Raw genomic sequence first — 24,823 nt, 5'->3', positions numbered from 1 at the left:
TGACACCCCCCTCCCTCCTGAGATACAATGGCAAAAAGGTTAGCCATCACTGCACTATAGGATTCAGGAGAAGTCTGATTGAGAAAATGGTTATGGCCGATAAACATTTGGTAGACTAATTCATATGTTTGTCTTCTGTCTTTATCCTGCTTTCTCCTCTCCTTGTGGTGGCACTCGTTGAGCCTTGCAAGCCACAATGCTATGTTCATCTGGATCCCTTATAACAAGTGTTGCTTTACTGTGTACTTGACAATGAGTCATTAATTCTGCCAATGTAGGAAGAGAGACTGCTGAGAAATAATGTTGCTAAACGTAAGAAATACATGATCCTAGATAGGACATAGTGCAAACTGGTCCTGATCTAAATTGGCATCCTAAAGAGGAGCAGCAATATGTGTGTGTGTGTGAGAGAGAGAGAGAGAGAGTGAGTAAGATAGCTAACTAGAGGGAGTTTGACAAATTCCTATTTTTTTTTCTGTATAGCACAAAAGTAGGAAGACCAAGCATCCTGATTAAGAGCCAAGGGCTTTTCTTTCACTATTGTTATGTACAAATGATAATAGTGATGTATTTTCATGTATTGTCATGTTGTTAATATCCTCTGATACTGCGCACCATTAGACATTCATCCCCACCTTCTGAAAACAACCAACAAATGTAGAGTTGGAATGACTGAGATTGATGGCCTGTTGCAACTGCGATATCAGGAAGTGAAGAAAAGTCATTAAAAACTTACTGGAACTCTGGTTGCTTCTTTATACAGCTTCCTTGTAAACTCCCCTGGGCCTTTCCTGAAAAATTTTATGAGATATAAGAAAGGGCAAAAGAAAAGTTGAATTCTTGCTCTTAATGGCTCAAGACATGTGGTCAATTCAACAGATGTTTCAGGAACTCTGTGACAAGGGCTTCAAGAGTAAAAACAGGACATAAAGGTGTACATAAATGTATCTATTTATTATATAAAAACAGGACCTATTTATGTATTATATAGTTTGATCTAAGGCATCAGCCTAGAAGGTTTTATCATGAGTTTTAGTTCCACCTCAGCATGACAACCTGGGTGACTTTAGTCCAGTTACTCTCTCTCAATCCAAACCACCTTACAGGGTTGTTGTTGTGGGGACAATAGGAGGAGGAAGGTGGGTTGGATATGTTCAGCACCTTATTTGTAAAAATAATAGAGGTGGGATACAGATAAATAAATAAAATCTAGCCAAGGGACGTGGTGGCTCAGGGGCTAGGATGTTGAGCTTGTCGATCGAAAGGTCGGCAGCTCAGGGGTTCGAATCCCTAGTGCTGCTGTGTAATGGGGTGAGCTCCCATTACTTGTCCCAGCTTCTGCCAACCTAGCAGTTTCGAAAGCATGTAAAAATGCAAGTAGAAAAAATAGGGACCACCTTTGGTGGGAAGGTAACAGCGTTCCTTGGCATTGAGTCTTTGGCATTGAGTCATGCCGGCCACATGACCATAGAGAAATCTTCGGACAGCGCTGGCTCTTCGGCTTTGAAACGGAGATGAGCACCGCCCCTAGAGTTGGCAACAACTAGCACATATGTGCGAGGGGAACCTTTACCGTTACCTTTAGCCAAGAAACAGAGCCCTTAACACACCTGCTGCCTGGAGAATTCTGGGATTTGAAGTTCTCATATGTTAAAAGTTGCCAAGAATGAGAAATACTGCTGTGGTATGTACATAAAAGGTTTAAAGCTAGAATAGTGAAAGGCCGCTGAAAAACTGCCCATGATAATTGTCTACAGCAGGGGTGTCCAAACTACGGCCCGCGGGCCAACTGCGGCCCGCGGGTCAGTTTTTATTGGCTCGCAGCAAATTCTCGGTGGACAGTTGGGTGCGGCCCCCGTCCTGGCCCCCAAGGAAGCCGCCGCTCGCCCGGTTGCAGATGCGGGGAGGCTCCGCTGAGGCTACCCCCGCCCACCCGGGGCTGCGGGCCGGCCATTCCGCCACTGGGCTGTAGGGGGCGCCCGGGACGCCCACGGCTCCAGCCCGGCCCACCAGACAGAGGAGGAGGCGGGCGGGCGGCAGAGCTTCCGGCGCTGCTCCGGGCGCCCTCGGCGCCGCGCAGGTAGGCTCTCCGGGCGGGTCGGCAGAGCAGGGCTGGACGGGCGGGGGAGCGGAGCGGAGCGGAGGAGGATGGGAGGGTTGAGCTGCTGAGTGGGCCCCGCTGCCGGGGCTGCCGAGGGTCCCGGCGGGAACGGGACGCTTCTGCTCCCCGGAGAACCTCTGGGTGGGGGGCGGCGAAGGCGGGTTGTCCCTCTCCAGCCACCGCCTCCCCCCCCTCCCCCGGCGATGCAGCTCAGTTGGTGGGAATGCCTGGTAAGGGGGGGCGCAGCTGAGTTGGGGGCTTGTCTGGGAAGCTGAGTGACCAAGGAGGCTCTGGGAGAGAGCCGAAGAGACCCACCCCACCCCACCCCGCCCCCTACGGTGTTGCCACAGCTGGGGAAGATGGCAATGCCGCCGCTCGCCCGGTTGCAGATGCGGGGAGGCTCCGCTGAGGCTACCCCCGCCCACCCGGGGCTGCGGGCCGGCCATTCCGCCACTGGGCTGTAGGGGGCGCCCGGGACGCCCACGGCTCCAGCCCGGCCCACCAGACAGAGGAGGAGGCGGGCGGGCGGCAGAGCTTCCGGCGCTGCTCCGGGCGCCCTCGGCTCGCGGCGCCGCGCAGGTAGGCTCTCCGGGCGGGTCGGCAGAGCAGGGCTGGACGGGCGGGGGAGCGGAGCGGAGGAGGATGGGAGGGTTGAGCTGCTGAGTGGGCCCCGCTGCCGGGGCTGCCGAGGTCAGCGGGAGCGGGCCGCTCCTGCCCCCCGGAGAACCTCTGGGTGGGGGGCGGCGAAGGCGGGTTGTCCCTCTCCAGCCACCGCCTCCCCCCCTCCCCCGGCGATGCAGCTCAGTTGGTGGGAATCCCTCGACGCCTGGTGAGGGGGGGCGCAGCTGAGTTGGGGCCTTGTCCGGGAAGCTGAGTGACCAAGGAGGCTCTGGGAGAGAGCCGGAGAGACCCACCCACCCACCCACCCCGCAGTGTTGCCACAGCTGGGGAAGATGGCAACATCCTGGGATGCCGGGATGCCCAAGGGGGATGAAGCCCTTCCTCGCAAAGAGTCTTTTGGGCCCAAGGCAGCTTGGCCGGCTGGTGGCCCCTGTGCCCCATGGGGCATTGCCAGGGTCGTTCCTCCAAGGGGCCAAAGCCTCCTGGCTGACCCACAAGGCCCTCGGAGGGGGGGGACAGCCGGCCTTCCTAGCACAGCCCTGCCTCTTCCCAAAGGAAGTTTTTGTTTGTTTGCCTTTGAAGGTGTCTCTCACCCGCTTGGCTTGTTTCTGTTTCATTTTGTCTGCCTCTGAGAAGGACTGGCTGGCTGCAAAACTCTTGTGGCTTGAGGCTATTGTGTGCACTCTGTACATGGGCCCCAGCTGCCCCTCGGAGCAGCTTCAAAGCCCTTTGGGGGCTCTGCTCCCAAACCTGTGCCCAAACCGAGGGACCCTTGGGGGCTTCTTTGCATGCTGCAGGATCTCCCAGCGTGACAGTTTTGCACCCTGCAGACTGATAGAAAGCAGCTGGGACTCCTGGCGGAAAAGAAGAAGACCGGCATCGAGAAACAGGTGAGGCGGCGAGGGGCGAACAGCGTTGGTGGGGAAGTGTGCAGAATGTCTCCAGACAAAACTATATCGCACTTTTGACCAGTCCTCACACTTATGACCGGTCATCATTTATGCCTGTTGCAGCATTTTGTGCATAGGGACTACTCAGAGGGCTGAAAAAGTTATTTTTGACCTGTCCTCACACTTTTGACTGGTCCTCACACCTACAACTATCTTTACATTTTGCACCCTATCTTGTAACCGTGGTGAAGAGAAGCAGTTGTGAAATGAGTGATATGGTTGTTAAAAATGCTGCAATGGGCATAAATGTGAGGATGGTCATAAGTGTGAGGACTGGTCAAAAATTACTTTTTTTAGCCCTCTGAGTAGTTTCTATGCCCATAGCCACTTCCACTCAGTCACATGAGGAGTTAGCCACGCCCACCAGTCACATGACCACCAAGCCACACCCCAAAATAAGCCACGCCCACAGAACTGGTATAAAAATTAGCCCCGTGGCCCGGGCCTTTGCTTATTTTTCTGTATTTGGCCCTCACTCAAAAAACTTTGGACACCCCTGGTCTACAGTATTGTTTCCAGTGACCCTGAGAAATTCTTTGTCCTTTTAATAGGCATATCGGTCACATAAATTCCTGCTTGTTGTTCGTGTCTCTCTCCCCTGCTTTTGCCTGCTCCTTATCCCTTGTTTGCCAGTTAATGTTTTGATCTTTGCCGATGTTTAAAAAAACAGACATTAAATTATGTTATTGAATATAGCTTTTATGTTATATTGGGAGCAAACTAAACTGTAATCCCAAAGGTGCTTTTTCAAGGGGCAACTGGACTTTCTGGTTTTTCTTTGAAGATGTTTTGCTTCTCATCAGGGGTAGGTTCTACTTACCTCCGCTACCGGTTCACCACGGGAGTGTGCGCATGCGCTTCTGCACCTGCACGGATCGTCCGTGATGACATCCGGCCGGGTGGGTGGAGCCTCCCACCGCCGTTACTACCGGTTCTCAAGAACTGGGCCAAACCAGGAGCAACCCACCACTGCTTCTCATCCAAGAAGCTTCTTCAGAGCTGAAGAAACGTCTTCCAAGAGAAACCAGAAAGTTCAGTTGCCTCTTGAAAAAGAACCTCTGGGATAATTGTGACCTGGATGAATGAGAATCTCCATAGACAACTAAACTGGAAATTACTCATAGCCATTTTTCAATACCCGTAATGAAAAATCATTTGTAAAGCAAACAAAACCAGCAAAGAAAAGATTGAAGCTGAGAGTAGCCTGGAAGGGAAGATAGATCATGGATTATGGAAATCAACAGGGACAGCCAATGTTGGATTTGGCCCAAAATTCAAATTTTGAGATCTTGAGCCAATAACATTGACTCAAGAATAAATAGGGACGATGCACCTGGAGAACCATTATATGGTTTCTCTAGTCTTTTCAGAAGGACAGAACAGGATGAATGGTTTGATGAAAGAGTCCCTGCTTTGGGTACGAAAGGTCTCTAACTTGAAGCTTGGTCACTAGTAAAAAAAAAAGTTGCTCCCAGACCAATAATATAAGCAACCCCCAGAACATATGGTAACCTGCCTATATTACTTCCTGCTTAGAGGGAACATAGGTAGTTGCTTACATTAAGTCCTTTCAATTGAGAAGTAACTTGATTCCTCTTGCAAAAAAAAACACAACCCTTTATAATCATCATCATCCCACACTGCAGATCTCTAAAACTATCTCACTGCTGATGCTGATGCCACATCTGTAAACATTGTGCCTGGGCTGCCTGTTGGCGATTAGCTGAAGATGACGTTGGTTTAAAACCTGGCCTCTTTCCCATCTTCTTGTGCCTTCTGCTGTCTACTGATAAGGAAATGAGGAGCACAAGAGAAGTAGTTGAACAAGGAGATTTTGAGAAATGAGATCTTTGCAGACAAGTTCCCTCCCTCTTTGCTCCACCATCCCCAAGACTTCTTCAAGCCAAGCATGGGCTGGGTGGCGTGTGCAAAGAATATCTAGATCACCTCCCAGTCCTCCCATTTTTCCACTGCTGGTTGTCAATGGAGGAAAAATGCGCCTACGGTAAGGAGGAAACACGTGCAGTTTACCTGTTGACTAAATGTGTACTGTGTGTATTTTAACATGTGTATTGGATTCAGTTTGCCTTCCATGTGAGAATATTTTGTCTCATGGGTTGTCATACTTCAGTTCTAATGCATTGAAGTATTTATGGCCATTTTGAAAAGTTGAATAGTTAAGCTTATAGTCTGTCAGAAAAAAAAGTAACAGTTGCTTAAATACACTGTGGCTCAGGCTGTAAGATAGCCTGTTATTAAACAGCTGCCTGCAATTACTGCAGGCTCGAGTCCCACCAGGCCCAAGGTTGACTCAGCCTTCCATCCTTTATAAGGTAGGTAAAATGAGGACCCAGATTGTTGGGGGGGCAATAAGTTGACTTTGTATATAAATATACAAATAGGATGAAACTATTGCCTTACACAATGTAAGCCGCCCTGAGTCTTCGGAGAAGGGCGGGATATAAATGTAAAAAAAAAAAAATCTATCTAGTTTTACATTTCTTAATTTTTTTACCTGACAGGAAGTTCCACACGCACTCTTTCGTTGAAACTATTTCCTGATGATGAGGATGAAAAGATTGTATGCTAGCTTGATCCTAAGTATCCTAGTGATCCCAAACCATAATTGAGTATTTTAACATTTTCACTAATAAATTTAATTGAAAAGTCACATTATTCGGCAACTTTTGCCTAAATCAGCCATTAAAAACCATTTGCCAACATTTTGAACCATGCAGTGTTATGGATACATCTAAAGAAAAAAAAAATCGTACTAACAAAATACAATACTAAAAATCTCTTTTTTTGCTTTTTTTCTAATAGTTCCTATGTGCCTTGAAGACCAGAATAAGAAAACAAGGGAAGTGAAAACCTTCAGTTGTGTTTCCAAAATGAATTATTTCCTGTTTATTTTCACCACTTTCTTAGTTATTCTACCTGTTAACAATGGCAATCCAAGTAAGCATTTTGTGTGTTACTGTATTTTCTAAGAAATGTAATTGCGTGTATTATATATTAAGAAGCATTTTACAGAGAGAGAGGGGGGGGAGAGGGAGAGAGAGGGAGAGGGAGAGAGAGAGAGAGGGAGAGAGAGCGCAAGCGCTAAACCTAACATCCATCTATAACCTCACATTAAAACAAAGAGATAGTGTGGTGTAGCAGTTAAAGGGTTGGAGTAGCACTGGAGACACCCAGATTCCAGTCTGCCTTTAGCTATGGGAGCTCAAATGGGCCGAAGATGCCATAGATATGCTTCCTTGAGTTCTTGAATGAAAGATAGCGAAGTTGGGTGCCATACCTAAGAAATATATAAATATAAAATTATAAAAATGTAGAAATAATATAATGATATAATATAATCTCAGGGGCTGCCACAAAGAAGAGGGAGTCAGGCTGTTCACCAAAGCACCTGAGGGTAGAACAAGAAGCAATGGGTGGAAACTGGTCAAAGAAAGAAGCAACTTAGAACTAAGGAGAAATTTCCTGACAGTTAGAACAATTAATAAGTGGAACGACTTGCCTGCAGAAGTTGTGAATGCTCCAACACTGGAAATTTTTAAGAAAATGTTGGATAACCATCTGACTGAGATGGTGTAGGGTTTCCTGCCTGGGCAGGGGGTTGGACTAGAAGGCCTCCAAGGTCCCTTCCAACTCTGATGTTATGTTATGTTATGTTATGTTATGTTATGTTATGTTATGTTATGTTATGTTATGTTATGTTATGTTATGTTATGTTATGTTATGTTATGTTATGTTATGTTATGTTATGTTATGAATCAACATGGATATGAGCTGAGTGATTATCCAACAGAAACTCAGCCCACCATATTTAAGTGATGGATTAATAGTTCAGCCAAATATCAATTGCTATTTGACATGATTAGATGAGTTGCCTATAAGGTGTTGCTCTTTCAGTATCGGGTTTTCAGTATTGGGTTTTCAATTTCAATTATATAGAATGTAAAGGATGTATGTTTGTGTTTTTATTTTTATAGTTATAATGTACACTGAAGACGGCATTTAATTTCATTGTACCACATGCAATGACAATAAAGTAAAGTAAACTAGTAAACTAGTTGATTTGGCCATTTATAATTTTTATGCATTTGGTACATTTCACAGTGCAGCCGACATTGCTTGGACCACATCACCCAGTCACTGCCTCTCTGAGGGACACCATTGTGCTACACTGTCATCTATCCCCCAGAACAAATGTCCAGAATATGGAGATTACTTGGTTCCGCTCCCAAAATTCTTCCTATATACACCTTTATCGCAGTGGGAAAGATCATCTGGAACGGCAGCAGCCAGAATACCGAGGAAGAACCGAATTTTTAAAAGATGGCATTGTGGATGGAAAGATTGGGCTGAAGATTTTTAACATTAGCCTATTTGATGAGGGACACTACCACTGCTCTGTTAAGAATGGGAGTTTCCAACAGGAAGCCACATTAGATATGAAAGTGACGGGTAAGTAAGGGGCAAATCTTTTTTAATAGAAATGTGTAATCAAAGTTGGCTCTAAAACCTCTGCAGTCATCAACCTTTCAATATGTTCTTAGATTGTGAGAAAATCAGGGCTATTAAGGTTTCTCTCCCAAAAATCTTTCAACCTACTTATTCCGTTTTTCTTGATGTTTAGAAGGAATAAGGGTTACTGTTCCATAATGTCAAGGTGGGTAACCATTTTTCTTCCAATGGCCATTCATTTCTTTTTCACTTCCTTGATATAGGAACCAGAAAATATAATTGGTTGAAACACTCAGCTTTTCCTTTTTCAATGTCACATTAAAAAAACAACAACAAGCAAGCACAACATAATTGAATTTTCCAGATGTTTGAAGAGAAAATGGGAGAGGGGGCTAAATCATGCCACCAAAAATTGCCATTTTGCTACCAATTTTAGACTCAGGGTACATACGCCGGTCTGGACTGCTGCCAGGCACGGGAAATCAGATATCCAGGCAGTTCAAATGAATGTAAAGGCTTATTGCAAGCTTATGCTCTCTACAAGAATCTGAACTACTAATAAAGGAGAGTATTTGTAGCTCAGGGTTAAAATGAGGGGTCCTTGGTGCTCTCTGAGCGTGCTTGTTTTCTTGGAAACGTTTCATTACCCTAACTAGGTAACATCATCAGTGTTAGAGTGCTAGTACTGATGATGTTACCTAATTAGGGTAATGAAGCGTTTGCAAAAAAACACCAAAAAACAAAAAAACACCAAGCAAGCTCAGAGAGCACCAAGGACTCCTGAATCTGAACTACTAACAGTTGAAGGAAGTAGGCGGTAGATAAGAGTCAGAGGAATTCAAGGTGGGCTGGACTTAGATCTCTTGTGGGCACGAAGAGGGACTCAAGACATGTGATGTATTTGATTCCTCCCTTGGGCTTAGTCTGGTCATCTCCTACAGCTGCATTCTTGAGGGTTGATATTTCTCCATCTGCTATAAAGCAAATTCAGGCAGCTACTTTTGGTAACAACTGCTGCCCTTATCACTCCTTGAGCTTCTTCAATTAAGTGACATCCTGAATATTTACCACCATTCAAAGCCTGAGATCTGGTCCTTTAAAGCAGGGGTCTCCAACCTTGGTCCCTTTAAGACTTGTGGACTTCAACTCCCAGAGTTCCTCAGCTTTGCTGAGTTGAAGTCCACAAGTCTTAAAGGGACCAAGGTTGGAGACCCCTGCTTTAAAGGTATGCAACCCCACTGATGACTGGCTGTACACCTATGATACCTGATTGGGACATCCATATTCAGGTACAATATGCTTCTAATCATGAATGCTGAGAAGAATTGAGACCTGCTGTACCGCTGACCGCATGCTCTGTTTGTAGTCTTACTAGAAATATCTGAAATGCTACTGCTGGAAGTTTTATGAGACCTGGAAGGTTTCATTTCATGTTCTTATGATAGCAGTGTCTGGAATTGATTCAATCCACCATTCATCTTATGTTGGAAGGAAATGGTAGGATCGTTTTGACAGGAGGAGGAGGAGGAGGAAAAATCAAGCTTACTTCTTTGCCTTAAGAGGTAAAAAAATAGAGGCATACAAACTGGGAAGTTGTCAATACTCATCATAATCCAGACATTAAAAAGTTCTCTGGAATAATAGTTCTAGTGTAGGTTTTGCCTTTTATGCCTCATCTGACACTCAAAGACACCTGTTATGCAGTATGCCAACTTCCTATTGCAGAATTTAGGTTTTATACCTGTATTGGGGATGAGGAGGGAGACTGGGTGATAATTTAAAAAAAATCTAAATAATTACAGGATGAAGATTAGACTGGACAATCTTCTGATCCTACGGTATTTTTTAAAAAACAAATATTCTTTTATCCCTCAGTGTTTCTGCTATTTTCTTTGAACTGATTCCATAACTCTTTGAACAAAGTAGAAGAGGACAACTTCTGGGGACCAAGAACCTGATTTAATATCTGGGCTGGGGCTGAAAGAGAGAATAAATGGGACAATAACTCAAAGCGAATAGCATCTCATCACATGGATACAAATGAGGTTTTATTTTTTCTCAAATTTCTTTCCTCCTTTTTCGAAGATTTCTTTCTCTCTAAAAAAAAACTTCTTTTATTGCTTATAATATGGGATTTTGTGTGTGTTTTCATCTCACAATGGCAAGAAGGCATTCCCTCAGTTTTTCTAGCAATTGAAGCCAGAATGTCAACTTAGGCGTTTGGGGGTTATAGGTTTCCCTGGTTCTGCAGGATGCCCATCTTTGGAACAGCCTGAAAACGCTTAAAATATGCATGTTTGTCCCACATCTAGCATTAGGGCCTGCTCCTCTCCTTTCCATTGAAGGTTATCAGGACAGAGGGATCCGAGTGGTTTGTCGCTCCAGTGGCTGGTATCCAAAGCCTGAAGTCCTGTGGAGAGAACTCAATGGGAGGCTTCTATCTTCGTTGGCAAAAAAAGATTTACAAAGAAATGATGGGACGTTCGATGTAGAAGCTGACATCATTCTAAAAGGAAGCTCAAACTTGACTTGTGTCATTAGAAACAGCCTCCTTGATCTGGAAAAGGAGTCAACCATCCACATAACAAGTGAGTCAATAAACACTGTTAATGGCCATTCTGTATTTTAGAAACTGGGCTTTGCAGTAATACGAGTTAGAAATTATGAATTCAAAATTAGACCTATTGGCAGCTGGTGCCCATGTCTTGATTAGGGCAAACTCAAAGTCAATGAAGAGTTATACAAGACATCTTTCCAAGAAGAAAATCTCAAATGAGGCCATGCATTCTTTGCATTCTCCTTTTTTTTTTTTTTTTTTTACTCTTGAGGACCAACAGTTTGGGAAGATATAAGGAGAACAGTTTTTATCTGAATCAGTGGGCATACTGTGAATTTTGGGTGTATGATACTGATTAAGGCATATGTTTTTGAAACATTCATGAATCATAGCAGAAGGGATAGGAAAGAGAAAAGAGCATTTCCCAATATTTCAGGGTTGCTTTAAAATGCATTCATCTATACTTTTCTCATTTTTCAGATCACTTCTTCCCCAAAATGTCATCCTGGATAGTAGCTCTATGTTTTTCCCTAATGGCTGTGGTTGGATTTTCTATATTTACTTTTTACCTACAGAACAAATACAGTGAGTACATAGGAAACTGCCCTTTAACTGGCAAAAAAGTAGTGTTAATACACAGTTAATTGAGAGATAGCTCTGAAGTTACAGTAATTGTGTTTGGTTGGAATCAGTGTTTCTTAATAGAGTGGAACACTGGCTAATGTTTCTTCCAAAGGTAAATCCTCAGTGTGTAAGGATGGCACACTACTCTTTTTGTGTCTTTGCTTGAACCTTAGCATTCACCTGCCACTAAGGATGGTGTAAGATGCTCTGCTCCAGAAGGAGTATTTTCCCTAATATTCTGTCTCAAGATGTTACATGCAGTCAGTATAGGGCATATTCAGGGAGGTGACCTAAAATCAAGGGTGAAATTCACTTACCTTCCCTACCGGTTCGCCAATGTGTATGCGCCATCATCTGAGCACGAACAAAGCCTTCTGCACATGTGCAGAGGCTTAAAATGTCACAAAAAAGTGACGTCATGACGTCCGTGCGGTTGGGCAGAGCCTCCCACAGCTGCCGCTATCAGTTCGCCCGAGCCAGATAGAACTGGTTGGATTTCACCTCTGCCTGAAACGATGTGTCCTTTGCTGGCAATCTCATGGTTCTTCTAATCTGCCATAAAAGCACTCACAGTTAAAAATAATTTTTAAAAGGTACACAAAACAGGAATGATATTAACCATAATATTAATGATATTAAAGGAGCCATCACAAAATTCCTTTCCCTTCTTTTTCCTTACTTTCTTTCCCCAGTTATGTTGTTAGGATAGTTTACAATTCCTACAGGATTATTCACAGTTAATATTTAACTGAATTTCAGTTCCTCAGCAACAGTATCTCAGCTGCATAAAATAGTTGACCACTAAATGGCAGCCAACAGCTATAAAAAACACATTACACTTTGCTGCCATCTAGTAGTAGATTGGTCGTCCAATTCACCCATTGTTTGAAGCAGTGCTTCTTAGATTTTTTGATCAAATATTTTTTTGAACTTTTAATAATTATGGAAAACTCCAAAAGACCTTTGTTTGTATAGATTATATTTATCAATATTTACCATATTAAAATTAAAATTAGTGCCTTCGTAGAATATTTATTGAATCAAGTAAAAAGAACATTAAACCTATTACATTCTAACGTAAATGTATTTCCTGAAAAAACCTACATTAAATAGATTAAATTGTCTATTGCCCCCAATTTTCCTTTTTTGTTATAATTTTGTAGTTTAACCTTTTATCTTTGAAATTTAATAAAAAAATTCTTAAAATAAGAAAAAAATCTATTTTGTAACAAATAATAGGCAATAATGAGAAAAATGACTGTTTTAAAATTCTGCAAATATCTTCAATAATTGTCAAAGGGGATTCTTGGACCATATTCTAAAAGCCACTGGTTTAAAGGAATAACTCCCCCCTCCCAAGATCAACTTATCAACAGTATAACATGAAAGAAAAAAATCTTTACTAGCTCTTGATTAGTTTTCTATTATCTTATATATGGAATGATGATTACGTTTAGCTGTTATTTTGTTCCTTATTATTTCTCCAAAGACTTAGGTAATACCAGTTGGCTTTAATTACAGATAATGATGGCAAAGAACAGAACAGAGTATTCTTTATTGGACAAGCGTGTTTGGACACACAAAGAATTTGTCCCCAGTATATAAGCTCTCAGTGCACATACAAACAACAAAGTGATAAATCATAAATTGTAAATCGTAAATACAGTCATAAATCATAAGATACAAAAAACAAAGTGATAAAAAAGATACCAATAGGAGAAGGTAATAGGGAAGATGAGAAGGATAACATGGGTAAATATCCTTAGGCATAAGACTGTGCTGTGGGAATTTGGTGTTTAACAGAGTGATGGCATGGGAGAAAACTGTCTTTGTGTCTAGTTGTTTTAGCATGCAATGCCCTATAGTGACATGCTGAGGGGGGGAGTTAAAACCACACATTTCTGTTTTCTGTAGCAGTACAGTAATAAGTTGTTTTTGTTTTCTTCTATTCTAGGAAAGCTGGTCACTGAACTGAGTAAGTGATTTTCTTTTTCTTCTTCTGCGTTTTGAGAAAAACATTTGGGCCACAATCTAATATATGTCTATGGAGATTCTCAATCATCTAGGTCATGGTTGTCACAAAAGTGCTTTCCCCAAAAGGCAACTGGACTTTTTTTTTCCTTTGAAAAAGTTCGACCACATCTTGAATTCCATTTGTAACCACATGGAAAGTCAGTGGAACTCATAGAGACATAACATGCATGTATTGAGGAAACATCCATAACTGCTCATACTGGCACATTCTGGACCAGATGCAGCTTTTAGATTATCTTTCAAAGCAGCCCCATTTAATTTCAGTAATCCATTTGGGAGATGATCAAGATATGAGTGATGTGAGCAGTGCCTCCAAGTCTAGGAAGTGATGCACTGGTTCACAAGGTGGAGTTTGCAAAAGCCCTCCTGGCCACTGCTGCCACCTCTTGTTCGAACAGAAGCTGTGAGTTCAGGAGAACCCTGAGATCCTTTGGGGGGCGGAGTGGGCGGCAACTTCATTCAGAACTGAAAGATAATGACAATGGTGATGATGATTTAAATTTGTATAGAAAAATATTGGATCCAGGAGGTCCTAAAATGTAAAGGCACTTGGGCCTGCCATGTTCTAATGATGCAGAAAGAAAATTACTTTGTAATGATTTTGGACAGCTATTTTTTTAACATTATTTTTTCAATATTAAATTGTTCCTTTTTTTCCTTCCTTTTAATCTTTAATCTTGTTTTTAGATTGGAGGAACATGGTGATACCAATAGAAAAAGGTTGGTGGCTGTCCTATTTGTTATCACTCCAAAATGTAAATTCCATCATTGTTATGTTAATCTCTGAAACTGAATGTTTTACATCAAGTTTTAATGAGGTTTTTACTCCATACTCCAAAGATTTTTTTTAAAATTCAAAAGTGTTGTCATGTGCTAAATTCTGGTATTTATATGTAAAGAAATCAGGTACTATCAGCCCAGCTGAGTTTTTCAATGACAAATACAATATTCATTAGTGGAAATTTCGATATTATGCTTTTAAAAAATTCTATGGGGAAATTTCATTTTTTTAGCAGGGACTTATACAAGGGACTTCCATGTGTAAAGACATCCATGTGTAAAGACCTTTTCATGAATTGTGCAAATAGCTAATTTTAGGCTCTGAGCTTAACAGATGGCTACGGGTTTTTTTTTCACTTTACTTTTTATTTAGTTATCAAATATTTACACCTTCAGCTCACCTAGGTGACTTGGGGAAGTTTGTAAATAATTAAACTAAAATAATATGAAAACATATTAAAGTTTGAAAGTTGAGTCATGGCAACTGGACTTTTTTCCCCTCTTTTTGGTTTGAGATGTTTTGCTGCCCATCCAAGCAGCTTCTTTAGCGTCTGAACAAGTTGGTTAGGGGAATCTGAGTAGACAGAGGGTTGTGGGGAATACTCCTAAAATTCTTAGGAGTATTCCCACACCAACCTCAGAGTTTCTTCCACAAACTATGTGGCAATATGTCAGTGAAGATTCTCAGTCATCCAGATAGAATTTTCTGGAAGTTGAGTTATGGCAACTGGACTCCTTTTTTTTCTTGCTGAGTCATGTTGTTTCCATGACTCAAGTTTCAGACAATTCTACCTGGATGGCTGAGAACCTTCATCAACATATGGTTAAAAGTACAATAAAAAGACTTTCAAAAATTAGGCAGTAAGTACAAAATATTATATACTTACTTATCTACTTAGTATATACTTAGATATCAAATATATTGTGTATTTTATTTAAAATGAGATAACATTAGCCTATTATGTTTAGGCATGAAGATACCACTTCCTTGTTTTGCTGCACAATTTAGTCCAGGGAAGTGCCATTCATACCATAGACTAAATAGATCAAGGGAGACTTGATGCAGCCTTGGAAATGGGTCTTTTAATGGGATAAGCATTAAAAGTTGTTTCAAAATAAGATCTATGTGCTGATCAATATCTTCCTTATTATAATTAAGAATGAGGCAATTGCAGCATTTTCTTTTAAGTTAACCTTTTCATCCTCCCCTTCTTTCTCTTTTCCTACTTCTCCTTTTCCTCTCAGCAAACATAGTTCTGGATCCAGAAACGGCCAACCACGACCTGATCCTGTCTGCAGACCAGAAAACTGTCATACAGGGATTCATGTGGCAGAGCCTACCATACAGTCCTAAAAGATTTAACATGGAGCGCTGTGTCCTGGGAAGGGAGGGATTTTCCTCCGGGAAGCATTATTGGGAAGTAGAAGTTGGAGAGGATGGGTATTGGGCCTTGGGGGTGGCTAGAAATTCCATGAAGAGGAAGGGAAAGCTCATCCTTGTCCCAGAAGAAGGAATCTGGGCAGTGGGAAAAGATCGGATCCAATACAAAGCTCTTACCCTACCCAAGACCCCCCTGACTCTGAAGAAGAAGCCCAGGAAACTGGGAGTTTACTTGGATTATGAGATGGAACTAGTTGCCTTTCATGATGTCAATCACCAAAAGCATATATTCACCTTCTTCTCAGCTGCGTTCAATGGGGAAGAAGTCTTCCCCTTCTTATATGTAGGGGTAGGGTGCTGGCTTAGACTGTGTCCTTCATGACTTTCCTTTAAGAGAGGTTCAATCAGAAAATTGAATGCAGTAGAGTTCACATTATATGGCACTAGACAGAGACAGGCAGTTCATTTTCCATATCATGCAAGGGCTGTAGATTGTCAAATAGGGATCACTTCTTCTTACTGCAGCTTTACAATCATGGAAAGGGTGAAACGTGTGAGGTCTTAACTAGGCGGAAGGATGTCACTCATCTCAAGCAAGAAAAAGTTGGAGGTCAGCCTTTTCTACAGTATATCTTACTTACCTGCTGCTGATTTACCTCAAGTTGTTTCCTCTACTTGACCCCCACAAGCTTGGAAGTAGATCAGGAATGGAGAAACAACCTTTGAGCGATAGGCTAAGGTGGTACATGTGCGTTATTATGTGTATTAAGTGAGGGGGGCAACATTTTTGGCAGTCCAGGATTATACTCTAAAACTTTTTTTTTTTAGCCTCCATGAGAATGACATCTTAGGTCGAATATGGTAGTGACATAGTGAGGAGTGGAGGCTAAAATGTTAAGCCTTTATTTTTATTTTTTCAGATTTGCTTTTAAAATAGAATACTGTATTAATGCAATGGGAGGCTTACTGCACCTGCCATGAGGCTTGTTTTTTAAATATATATAAAAATATAAAATTCTTGTTCTTATAATTCAGCAAATTAGGGCTGGGTTTGGGAAGCATTATCTGGATAGCTCTGAAAATAAAATTGAGAGAGGCAGGCTGAACAGCATGTAGCCCACAGGTTGCCTCTCATGAACAAAAGGAAGGGAATTCACAGGGTGGGAGAGCAGGAAAGGGTACCGTTAGTCCTCGCTTAACAACCACATCTGGGACTGGCACTATCACTAAGTTGAATGAAAGTGAATATACATCTATTCTCCCAGGATAATCTTGCAGGATCCAAATTGGGTCAGTCACCGGGACCAGAGGGTTAGTTTTCTGAGCTTTTGGACTGTGCTGGAGCCCATCCTCAGGGAACTTCTTTTTAGCAGAGTTTGTGTTTTGGGCTATTCCTTGTGTGGTATTTAGATGGTGCCTGTTGTGTGTGACTTTTTAGTTGTTGATTGGGGTGTTGATAGCTGGCTATTAAGTCCATGGCTATCTTTCCCTTGTGCTGCCAAATCCTCCCCTCCTAAGTACTTGATAAGCACTCCTGGTCCATCTCTAAGTGCCTGGATCATTAAGTGAGACATCCCATGACCACAATTTGTGATTTCACTGCTTGCTTAATTCTGCTTGTTGGAAGCCAGTTATGAAGCATATTAATGGCAATCTTGGAGTTGCTGGATGCTGCAATGGTCATAAATGTAAGGGTTGGTCACAAAACTGGGGGTTTGTTTTACACCATCATTAACTTTGAATGGTCGCTAAACAAGGCAGTTGGTAAGCAAGGACTATTTGTACTGAAATGACAGAATAATTGCATGCATACAAGCACAGTTCCTCCTCTCAAACAACTTCATCTTTTGGGCACTCCTTCTGTTAATGCCCCTCACCCTGCCCCAAGCTGGAGCTGAATGACAATGGGAAACTATATGATTTACATCCTGAGTGCTGTTTTAGAGAAAAACCAGATTAAGCTTCAAGAGGAAAGGGCTATTCATAGAATGCTTTGTATCTGATGAGTTGTATCCTCAAAGGAGAATGTGAAGCAATTTGGTGAAGAAGTTCAAAATGGAATTTTTCTCCACAATTTTTAAAAGCAAGGGACTTCTGGGGAAGAAAAGGTGAATTGAAGTTGGCTCTGTTTTCAGCAACAGCTGCAGCAGAATAAAGAACCAGTGAGTAGACCAGTTCTTCGTACTTCATCTCTGGACAAAGAAAGGACTTGAGATAGCCCACAAGTGTTTCATACAATTGCTTCTTGTGAGAAGGCTGCAAGACAACAGTTTCTGGGGGTGTTTAGAGCTGTGGGAGATGCAGAAAAACCAGCTTTGCTCAAACTGGGGTCATTGCCTTTAAAAGAACAGTGGGTTTGCATAGTTCCTTTTCTAATCAATTTTGGAAATTGTTTAACTGCTTTGTTGGGTAGCCAATACGCTGGCTCTGTAAACCGCTTAGAGAGGCCTGTAAAGCAGTGTAAAGCGCTGTATAAAACTAAGTGCTATTGCTATTAGGAACCTTTGGATCAGCAGATTTTATAGCATTATTGAGTTTTCTTCAATCCTTAGAGAAAGTAGTTTCAAATACAAATCTAAGAATTAAGTATTTTGGAATAAATTAAAAAAAGGGGGTGACTGGAACTTTGATTTAGGAAAGTTATACATTGACTAAGGGTTAAGAATGTTTAGAAATAAGATTTTGGAATTAATTATAAGAATTCTTCCTGTGGGAAAATGCTTTTTAAATTCTCTTAAAAACATGATAAACCAACAATAAACTAAGAGTCACCTGAATAAATTTTCTATATTAAATTTACAAAAGTCGTATTAAAGTTTTGAAAAATTTCACGAAAAGGGACAAAATAAAAATTAAAAGAAATCAACTTCTAGGACATCGATTGACAGGACTAAAGATCGAGATTGTTAAAAGGAAGTTGGTTTATTTGATCAAGATTAAAATAGATATAGTAATATCTCTGGCAACCCTTAATGAACTTTTGCTGATCAGGACTGAAAGATGAAACTTTAAAGAACTTGTTTATAGATAAGATATAGGAAGAAGACAGCATTTGCTGTATTTTAAGGGAAGATAAGTTGTTAAAATTATTTATACTTGTGATGAAGGAGGATGGCACTTCTTTATTTATCTTTATTATATATTTTTCTTTTCTTTTTTCTTTTTTTTACCTATTCCTTAAATATATGCTTATTTTTTCCTTTTCAATATTTTTATTTTTTATTTTTCTGCATTTTGTATTTTTCTTTATTCATTTCTTTTAATTTGTATCTTTTTAATTTTAATTTCTAATAAATTTACCACTTTTTAAAAAGCTAGCTACAAGGAGACTTATATATACCCACATAGGAATGGAAAATAGGTCACAAAAGATTGTTGCTATTTCAGTTGTTCTTCTCTCTATTGATCTTTTAAGGACTCATAAGTTAATAATAATGAGGTATATATGCTGATATCTGCTTATTGAGAGAAAAATCCTCTCTTAATCAAATAAAAATCTACTGTAAAAAAAGGTAGCTCTCTGATATATTCTGACTCAGATGGAAAACTTTCCAAGTATGTATTTGTGTGTATAGCTCTAAATGAAGCTTCATTTATTTGAAATGCTCTGTCTTCATGTAATTTTATATTATTAAAATATATTTGAAATAAAAGAATGAACAAGACTTTTTCTTTTAAATATAAATACTTCAAAAATATAGGGAAGAAGCTAGTGAAAAGGCCTTCTTTGGAAAATAAATATTATTTGAATATAGCCAATTTTACATTATCAAGCTTACACGTTCTTGAGGGAAGTATAAATTAATCAGGAGGAAATATGATCCTGTGGTATCTGGGGTTTTGTTTTTAGTTATTCCAAAGAGCCGTCTCTGAGGAAAATCTGTCTCTTTTGCCAAAACAAGCATATTTTTCAAGAAAAGAAATGGATTCAAAGTCTGTGAATGTGTGAACCGATCTGGGTGGGAGACGCTAATGTCAAATATATGGTGGATGAATTGTTACCAAAAAAATGAGGGAAAAATCATGTTCAATTTCCTATCTATTTGTCCATTATAAAAACACACAATTCCTTAGAATAAGTAAAGAAGAGAAGCAACTTAGTACCTGAACTTTATTTAAGGTGGATGTGACAAGATCCATTTTATCACAGTATGGTTTGGAGAATCCAGTCCTTACAAACACATCTCACAATATTTCTGAATGAAAACACTTGATATTTGAATAACCACGAAAGGAGCAGTTTCTGAAGAAAATTCACATTTATAGAAGGGGGGAACCCAGTTATTAACATTTGGCATGAGTTCTACCTTTTTACAATATGGTGGGAATGGTGGGAGTATGGATCATGTTAGTGGCAGAAAAATTAACTGTCTAGAGATCCCACAGGTTCAATTTTCTGTTACATTATTTGTTTCAATAATACTTGCAATGTAGACTCACCGAGCAATTTTGCAAAGGGGCAGGGCTTGTGTCATGGTGATGCAAAGCTGCTTTAAAATAGAAAAAAAATTAAAGAGACTATTAAATTTATTCTTACTTGCATGCAGTTCTGCTAATACAAAGTATCTGCAAGAAATTGAAGATTCCACTTTGACGATAGCATAATGAAAAAACAATTATTTATAATAACAAAAAGATATTACTCTATTCACAAATAATCAGTAGCACAATAATATAATCAAACCAGGAGATACACTGGACATTGCATATATGCAATAATTCTTGTTACAGGATTATATTTTTATGTTGATATTATGTGCATAATAAAGAAACTAAATAAAAGGCTACAAAAATAAGCTAAAAGGCTGCACAATTTGCAAGCCTCTAGGCAGGATGCAGTTAGCATAGGTATGTAAAGCAAATTTAGGAATTAAAAATAAAGATAATATCAAGGCACAAGTAGTTCAAGATATGAGAAATAAAAAGCAAACATCAAAGGCAGGCTGTTTCTCGAGGCTGCAGTATCAACTGAAATGCAATATAAGGCACAACTTTGCATCATAATAGGCCGCTAGAACAAATGTATGAGATACACTAAATTGCCTCTTGTTCTACTAAACAAGATAGTAGAGAAGAGCCACTAATATTTTTTTTTTGGTCACAAAGGAACCTAAGCTGTAATCAAAATACATTTCAGGCAGCTTTGAAACGAAGGTTGCACAATCTCCATTTTACATGGAAGCTGCAATCCTACAGCTGTCCAGCTTTCCTCTCCACCATGGAAACACTCTTAATACAGGTTATTTTTCTAATATTTCACTAAATTGCTTTCAAAAAGCTTTCGAATAATTGCTTAATAAACTTTTTCTCATAAAAATAAAATGTGGCTTCAGGACTTTAAGTCTAGGTCATTATTTCATGATGAAATGGAAATACATTAGCAGATCTTCATCCCTCTTTGAAGGCAGCTGACGAGGTTAATGTCACTGGATGAGATAGTTGCTCTCATTGAGAGAACATAGTTCTCAAATAACTCAAGCAGGCTTCCCTCAGTTTTAGATGCAAGGTAATATCGTATATCCTCAGAGTACATACCCAGTTGATTGAACATGGCGCAAATCTGGAATCAGAAAGTATATCCAATTAAAAGCCAGGGTTTTAACAGGCGGCCTGCCATATCTGTGTTTATCAATTTCCACATCAAAATTAGCAGTCAGATCCTCCTTAAAGATAAAGGAAGGTTGACCAAACGGTTCTTCGTCTCCCAATTTTCCCCGACTCTTTTAGCCCTTTAACCTTTCAACTAATTTACCTCACAGGATTTTTAGCTAGTTTAATCTCTCTGGAGAAAGGACAAGATTAAAATGTGCTACATTTTCTGTCAGAATTACTATTTTGCCCTCACCATTGAATTCTATTTTGCCTTCATCTTGAAAGGATTTTATTTTAGAAAGGATTTCAGTTTCCAGAATCAAATAACAGTTGGGATTATAGCCTAGACAGAATAAAGTTCTACTCAAAATTACAGCACATAAAAAATACACTTAGATTTGCAGTAAAACAGATGATTCATATCGCATAAAGAGGTAGAAGAATGCTCATTTTATTTTATTTGTATCTCACCTTTATTATGTTTATAAATAACCCAAGGTGGCAAATATATACAATACACTTTCCGCCTCCTATTTTCCTCACAACAACCCTGTGAGGTGATTTGGGCTGAAGAGAATGACTGGCCCAAAGTCACCCACTGGCTTTCATGGCTAAGGCAGGTTTCTAGCCTGGTATACTTTATTCTGTAGATACATCTATTAAAACCCTATCTGTTGCTATCTCCTGGGAACCAATGAAGGAAAAAAATGACACAAAACATTATATTAAGACCATCATTTGTTTAAATATCATAAGGGATGTTGAGAAATTATAGACTACAATGAAGAAATCATAAATGGTTATAAAATGACCAGTCAGTTATAGGATATACATTATGTTGTTTTTTTAATGTCTCCTGGAAAACATTCAGTTTTCAGTCAGATCAGACATTTTCATTAATCTCACCCCTTTTCTTTGGAAGATTCTAACTGCTGAAAAGAGAAAGACCAGAAGACATAATTCACATGAAACTGAATAATTTTAGTGAATTTTGTTCTCCAAGTTTGATAAATTAGAGTGACCAAAGGTAAAAGGGGACAAGACTCTTAATGACTGCTGTGGGAGGACATACATTTGAACAAATGAAGCCTCTCATGCAAGTTGCACTGTTAAATTAATTTATGCCCATTAATTCTCTTAATTCTCTGAAAACTACCTAAACATGACAGAAAACCTATCCCTGTGAGAAGTTAGTTACCTTTTACAAAAGCTACTATGCATGAAGAAGCCAGTTTGGTCTAGTCATGAGACTAAGGCAGGTTTTAGTCCTGCTTTAGGCATAAAAAAATAACTCCTATACTTGAGGAAGTTGCACATGCTATTCCAGGAAAAACTGCGATGAACTTTTTTTTTATTCTGAAAAATTGGTTTGTTTTTATCAGCCTGTCCAGTATTTTATGGTATGTGCATTAAATCAAATTTCTTCTCACATCCCTCTCAACATTATACAGCATCACAGAATTGTGCATTTTTCCCAGACTGGTGTTTTGACCAACAGTTAATAAGCGATACTGCAGTGCAATCTCATGTATGTTTACTCAAAAGTCAATACCTTTTTTTTCCAAAGTTTTCTGTCAGGTCCGACTGTAAAGGAGCCGACTGTAAAGAGTCTCCTGACTGAAAAGTTAGTACCAACGGGTTTTCTCAACCGTCCTATTCCAACTTAATCTTTGAATCAGAGGTAGTTTGTATTCATGCACCGAAACAGATGGGTTTACTAAACTGATTTGACCACACTTCCGGGTTTACTGTTCGTCCGATCTTTTTTCTTGTTTTTTGTTTTTACCGTTCAGGTTCTGCCTTCATTGTCCAATGCGGGAAGCAAGCAAAATCCCTTACATGTGATTTTTGTCTTAGGTTATTGGGGTTTTGAAGGGAATTAAAAATAACGTAACTTATAAAATGGAATTAAATGGAAATACTGTACGGAATTAGCTTAATAACAATACCTAACCGCCCATTGGAAGGGGAAAAAAAGCTTATAAATAGATCGTTGCAGCTACCGGTATATCTTCTCAGGTGCGACGGAGATAATGAATTTGTTTGGATTCGACGGAACTTTTTTAGCGCAGTTCTAGATTAAGCCACGGAGCCATCAAAATAGAGCTTTGTATTTCTGTGCGCTGATTAGTTACATTTGGGACTGATCCTAATAAACAAATTTCCGAGTTCACAAAATTCTCCATTATTGTATATTAAAGCGGAGGATGTTACCGAAGGTTAAAACTGATACACAAGCACATTTGTCATTTCTCCCCCGCCTGATTCTTTCTGTTCGCATTGGTCGGTACAGTATTCTGATGAAATCTAAGAATTCCGAGTATAGTTTTGGGTCGGCATATTTTAGATTTCACGATGTTAATTAATTCGAAATAATCGGGAATCAAATTTTCACTTGTGATCATGAAACTGTGGTGTGTGAATAAACACTTTAAAAATGAAAACAAGTGAAGCGTTCTTAGGATGCGGCCACGGTGTCATTAAGAATCGAATTCGCCTCAAATGAGACATTCCAGTTCATATTATCTTGGATTCTGATGGCAAGTTCTAATTGGTTTACATTCAGAAAAATTGACCAATGAGAGATATACGAAAAAAAGTACTGTAACAGCAAATGGTACTACGGCTAGCTTTAATAAATATTGGTCAGAAAGTCTATATTAAGATTGTAATCCTACTTCCTCGTCTGAGGGAACAAACCCTTAAACAAGTCTTTCAAGAAACCTTGTAGATTGTGTTGCATTTAATGAAGCGGAACGCTTCAGGTTCATGTTTCAGTTCGGACCCATTTAATCATATGTATGACCCGCAGTTCCTAGTCAGATTAGCCTGCAAAATAACGTTTAACTGCGCTTATAAAAATGCTGACAAAGGAGAATATTTGTAGCTCAGGGTTGAAATGATGGATCCTTGGTGCTTTCGGAGCTTGTTTTCTTGCAGACATTTCATTACCTTGATGACGTTACCTAGTTTGGGTAATGAAATACCTGCAAGAAAACAACCAAGTTCAGAGAGCACCAAGGACCCCTCACTTATAAAAATTTAGGATGAAAAGCAAAAATTTGGGTTGGACATTAAATTAGGTGTATTTATTCAATTTGTACTGCCATCCATCTCCAGAATGTGAAGAGTTTTGACTATATCTCCAGTATTTAGAATTTATCAAGAACCATAGGTTTTCTAGACATAGGGGTTTGATAAAGTAATCATACAAACTAGAAAGAGAAATATATTCTGTCAACCTGTCCTGCTTGTCAGCGTTTGGTTTATAATAGGGATAGGGGTGTTAAAGGCAAAAAAGAAATTTTTCAAAATGATGTGGTCAAAGTGGTTGGAGTTCGAAATTTTCTCAGCCGTTTTTTCTTTCCCCATTATTACAATTATATAATTATTAAACAAATTTATAAGGCCTCCCAACATACCTGTGGTTGCCCAATTCATGCACAAAACTTCGTATGATTTCATATGCAGAAAGGTTTTAATCAAATGGATCAATTCTAGTTTGTATGGTACTATGAACAAGAGCAAGCATTTTCAAAATATGTCTAAATCTTATTAGTGTGGTGAAGTAAATTACTTCTCTCGCATATAATTAACACTGGAGTAAAATTATACAAAGAACATCAGAAAGATTTTTTTTCCTTTAAAAAAGCCGTTATTTCGTTTTATTATACTGGTTTTTGACTATACTAGTCTCTTATTGGTTAAAATAG

At 39.8% G+C, this 24,823-nt stretch overlaps 2 protein-coding genes across 3 annotated transcripts in view; one reads left to right on the top strand and one right to left on the bottom strand.

The window, feature by feature from the left end:
• Positions 1 to 11,667, bottom strand: part of LOC131191222 (vespryn-21-like) — a 32,726-nt gene extending 21,059 nt beyond the window's left edge. Inside the window, exons 1-2 of the mRNA XM_058169130.1 lie at positions 11,641 to 11,667; positions 737 to 791 (exon numbers count right to left, since the gene is read on the bottom strand). The gene's annotated coding sequence lies outside the window, so the exon portion shown is untranslated. The remainder of the gene's footprint in view (positions 1 to 736; positions 792 to 11,640) is intronic.
• Positions 5,529 to 19,174, top strand: LOC131191204 (butyrophilin subfamily 2 member A2-like). 2 transcript variants are annotated; one of them, XM_058169092.1, is made up of 8 exons: positions 5,529 to 5,677; positions 6,496 to 6,630; positions 7,795 to 8,142; positions 10,488 to 10,730; positions 11,180 to 11,284; positions 13,278 to 13,298; positions 14,045 to 14,077; positions 15,383 to 19,174. In XM_058169092.1, the coding sequence occupies exons 1-8, from the start codon at positions 5,656 to 5,658 to the stop codon at positions 15,898 to 15,900; spliced, it is 1,425 nt and encodes a 474-aa protein (XP_058025075.1). In that variant the 5' UTR covers positions 5,529 to 5,655; the 3' UTR covers positions 15,901 to 19,174. The 2 variants fall into 2 exon arrangements, with proteins under 2 accessions (XP_058025075.1, XP_058025074.1); XM_058169091.1 differs by having other exon boundaries at positions 10,455 to 10,730.
• Positions 19,175 to 24,823: the final 5,649 nt, after the last annotated feature.

The sequence above is a fragment of the Ahaetulla prasina genome, chromosome 2 (genome assembly GCF_028640845.1).
Source record: "Ahaetulla prasina isolate Xishuangbanna chromosome 2, ASM2864084v1, whole genome shotgun sequence".
NCBI lineage: Eukaryota > Metazoa > Chordata > Lepidosauria > Squamata > Colubridae > Ahaetulla > Ahaetulla prasina.
Note: the sequence above shows the minus strand (reverse complement) of the source record. Positions and strands in the feature narration are given on the sequence as shown.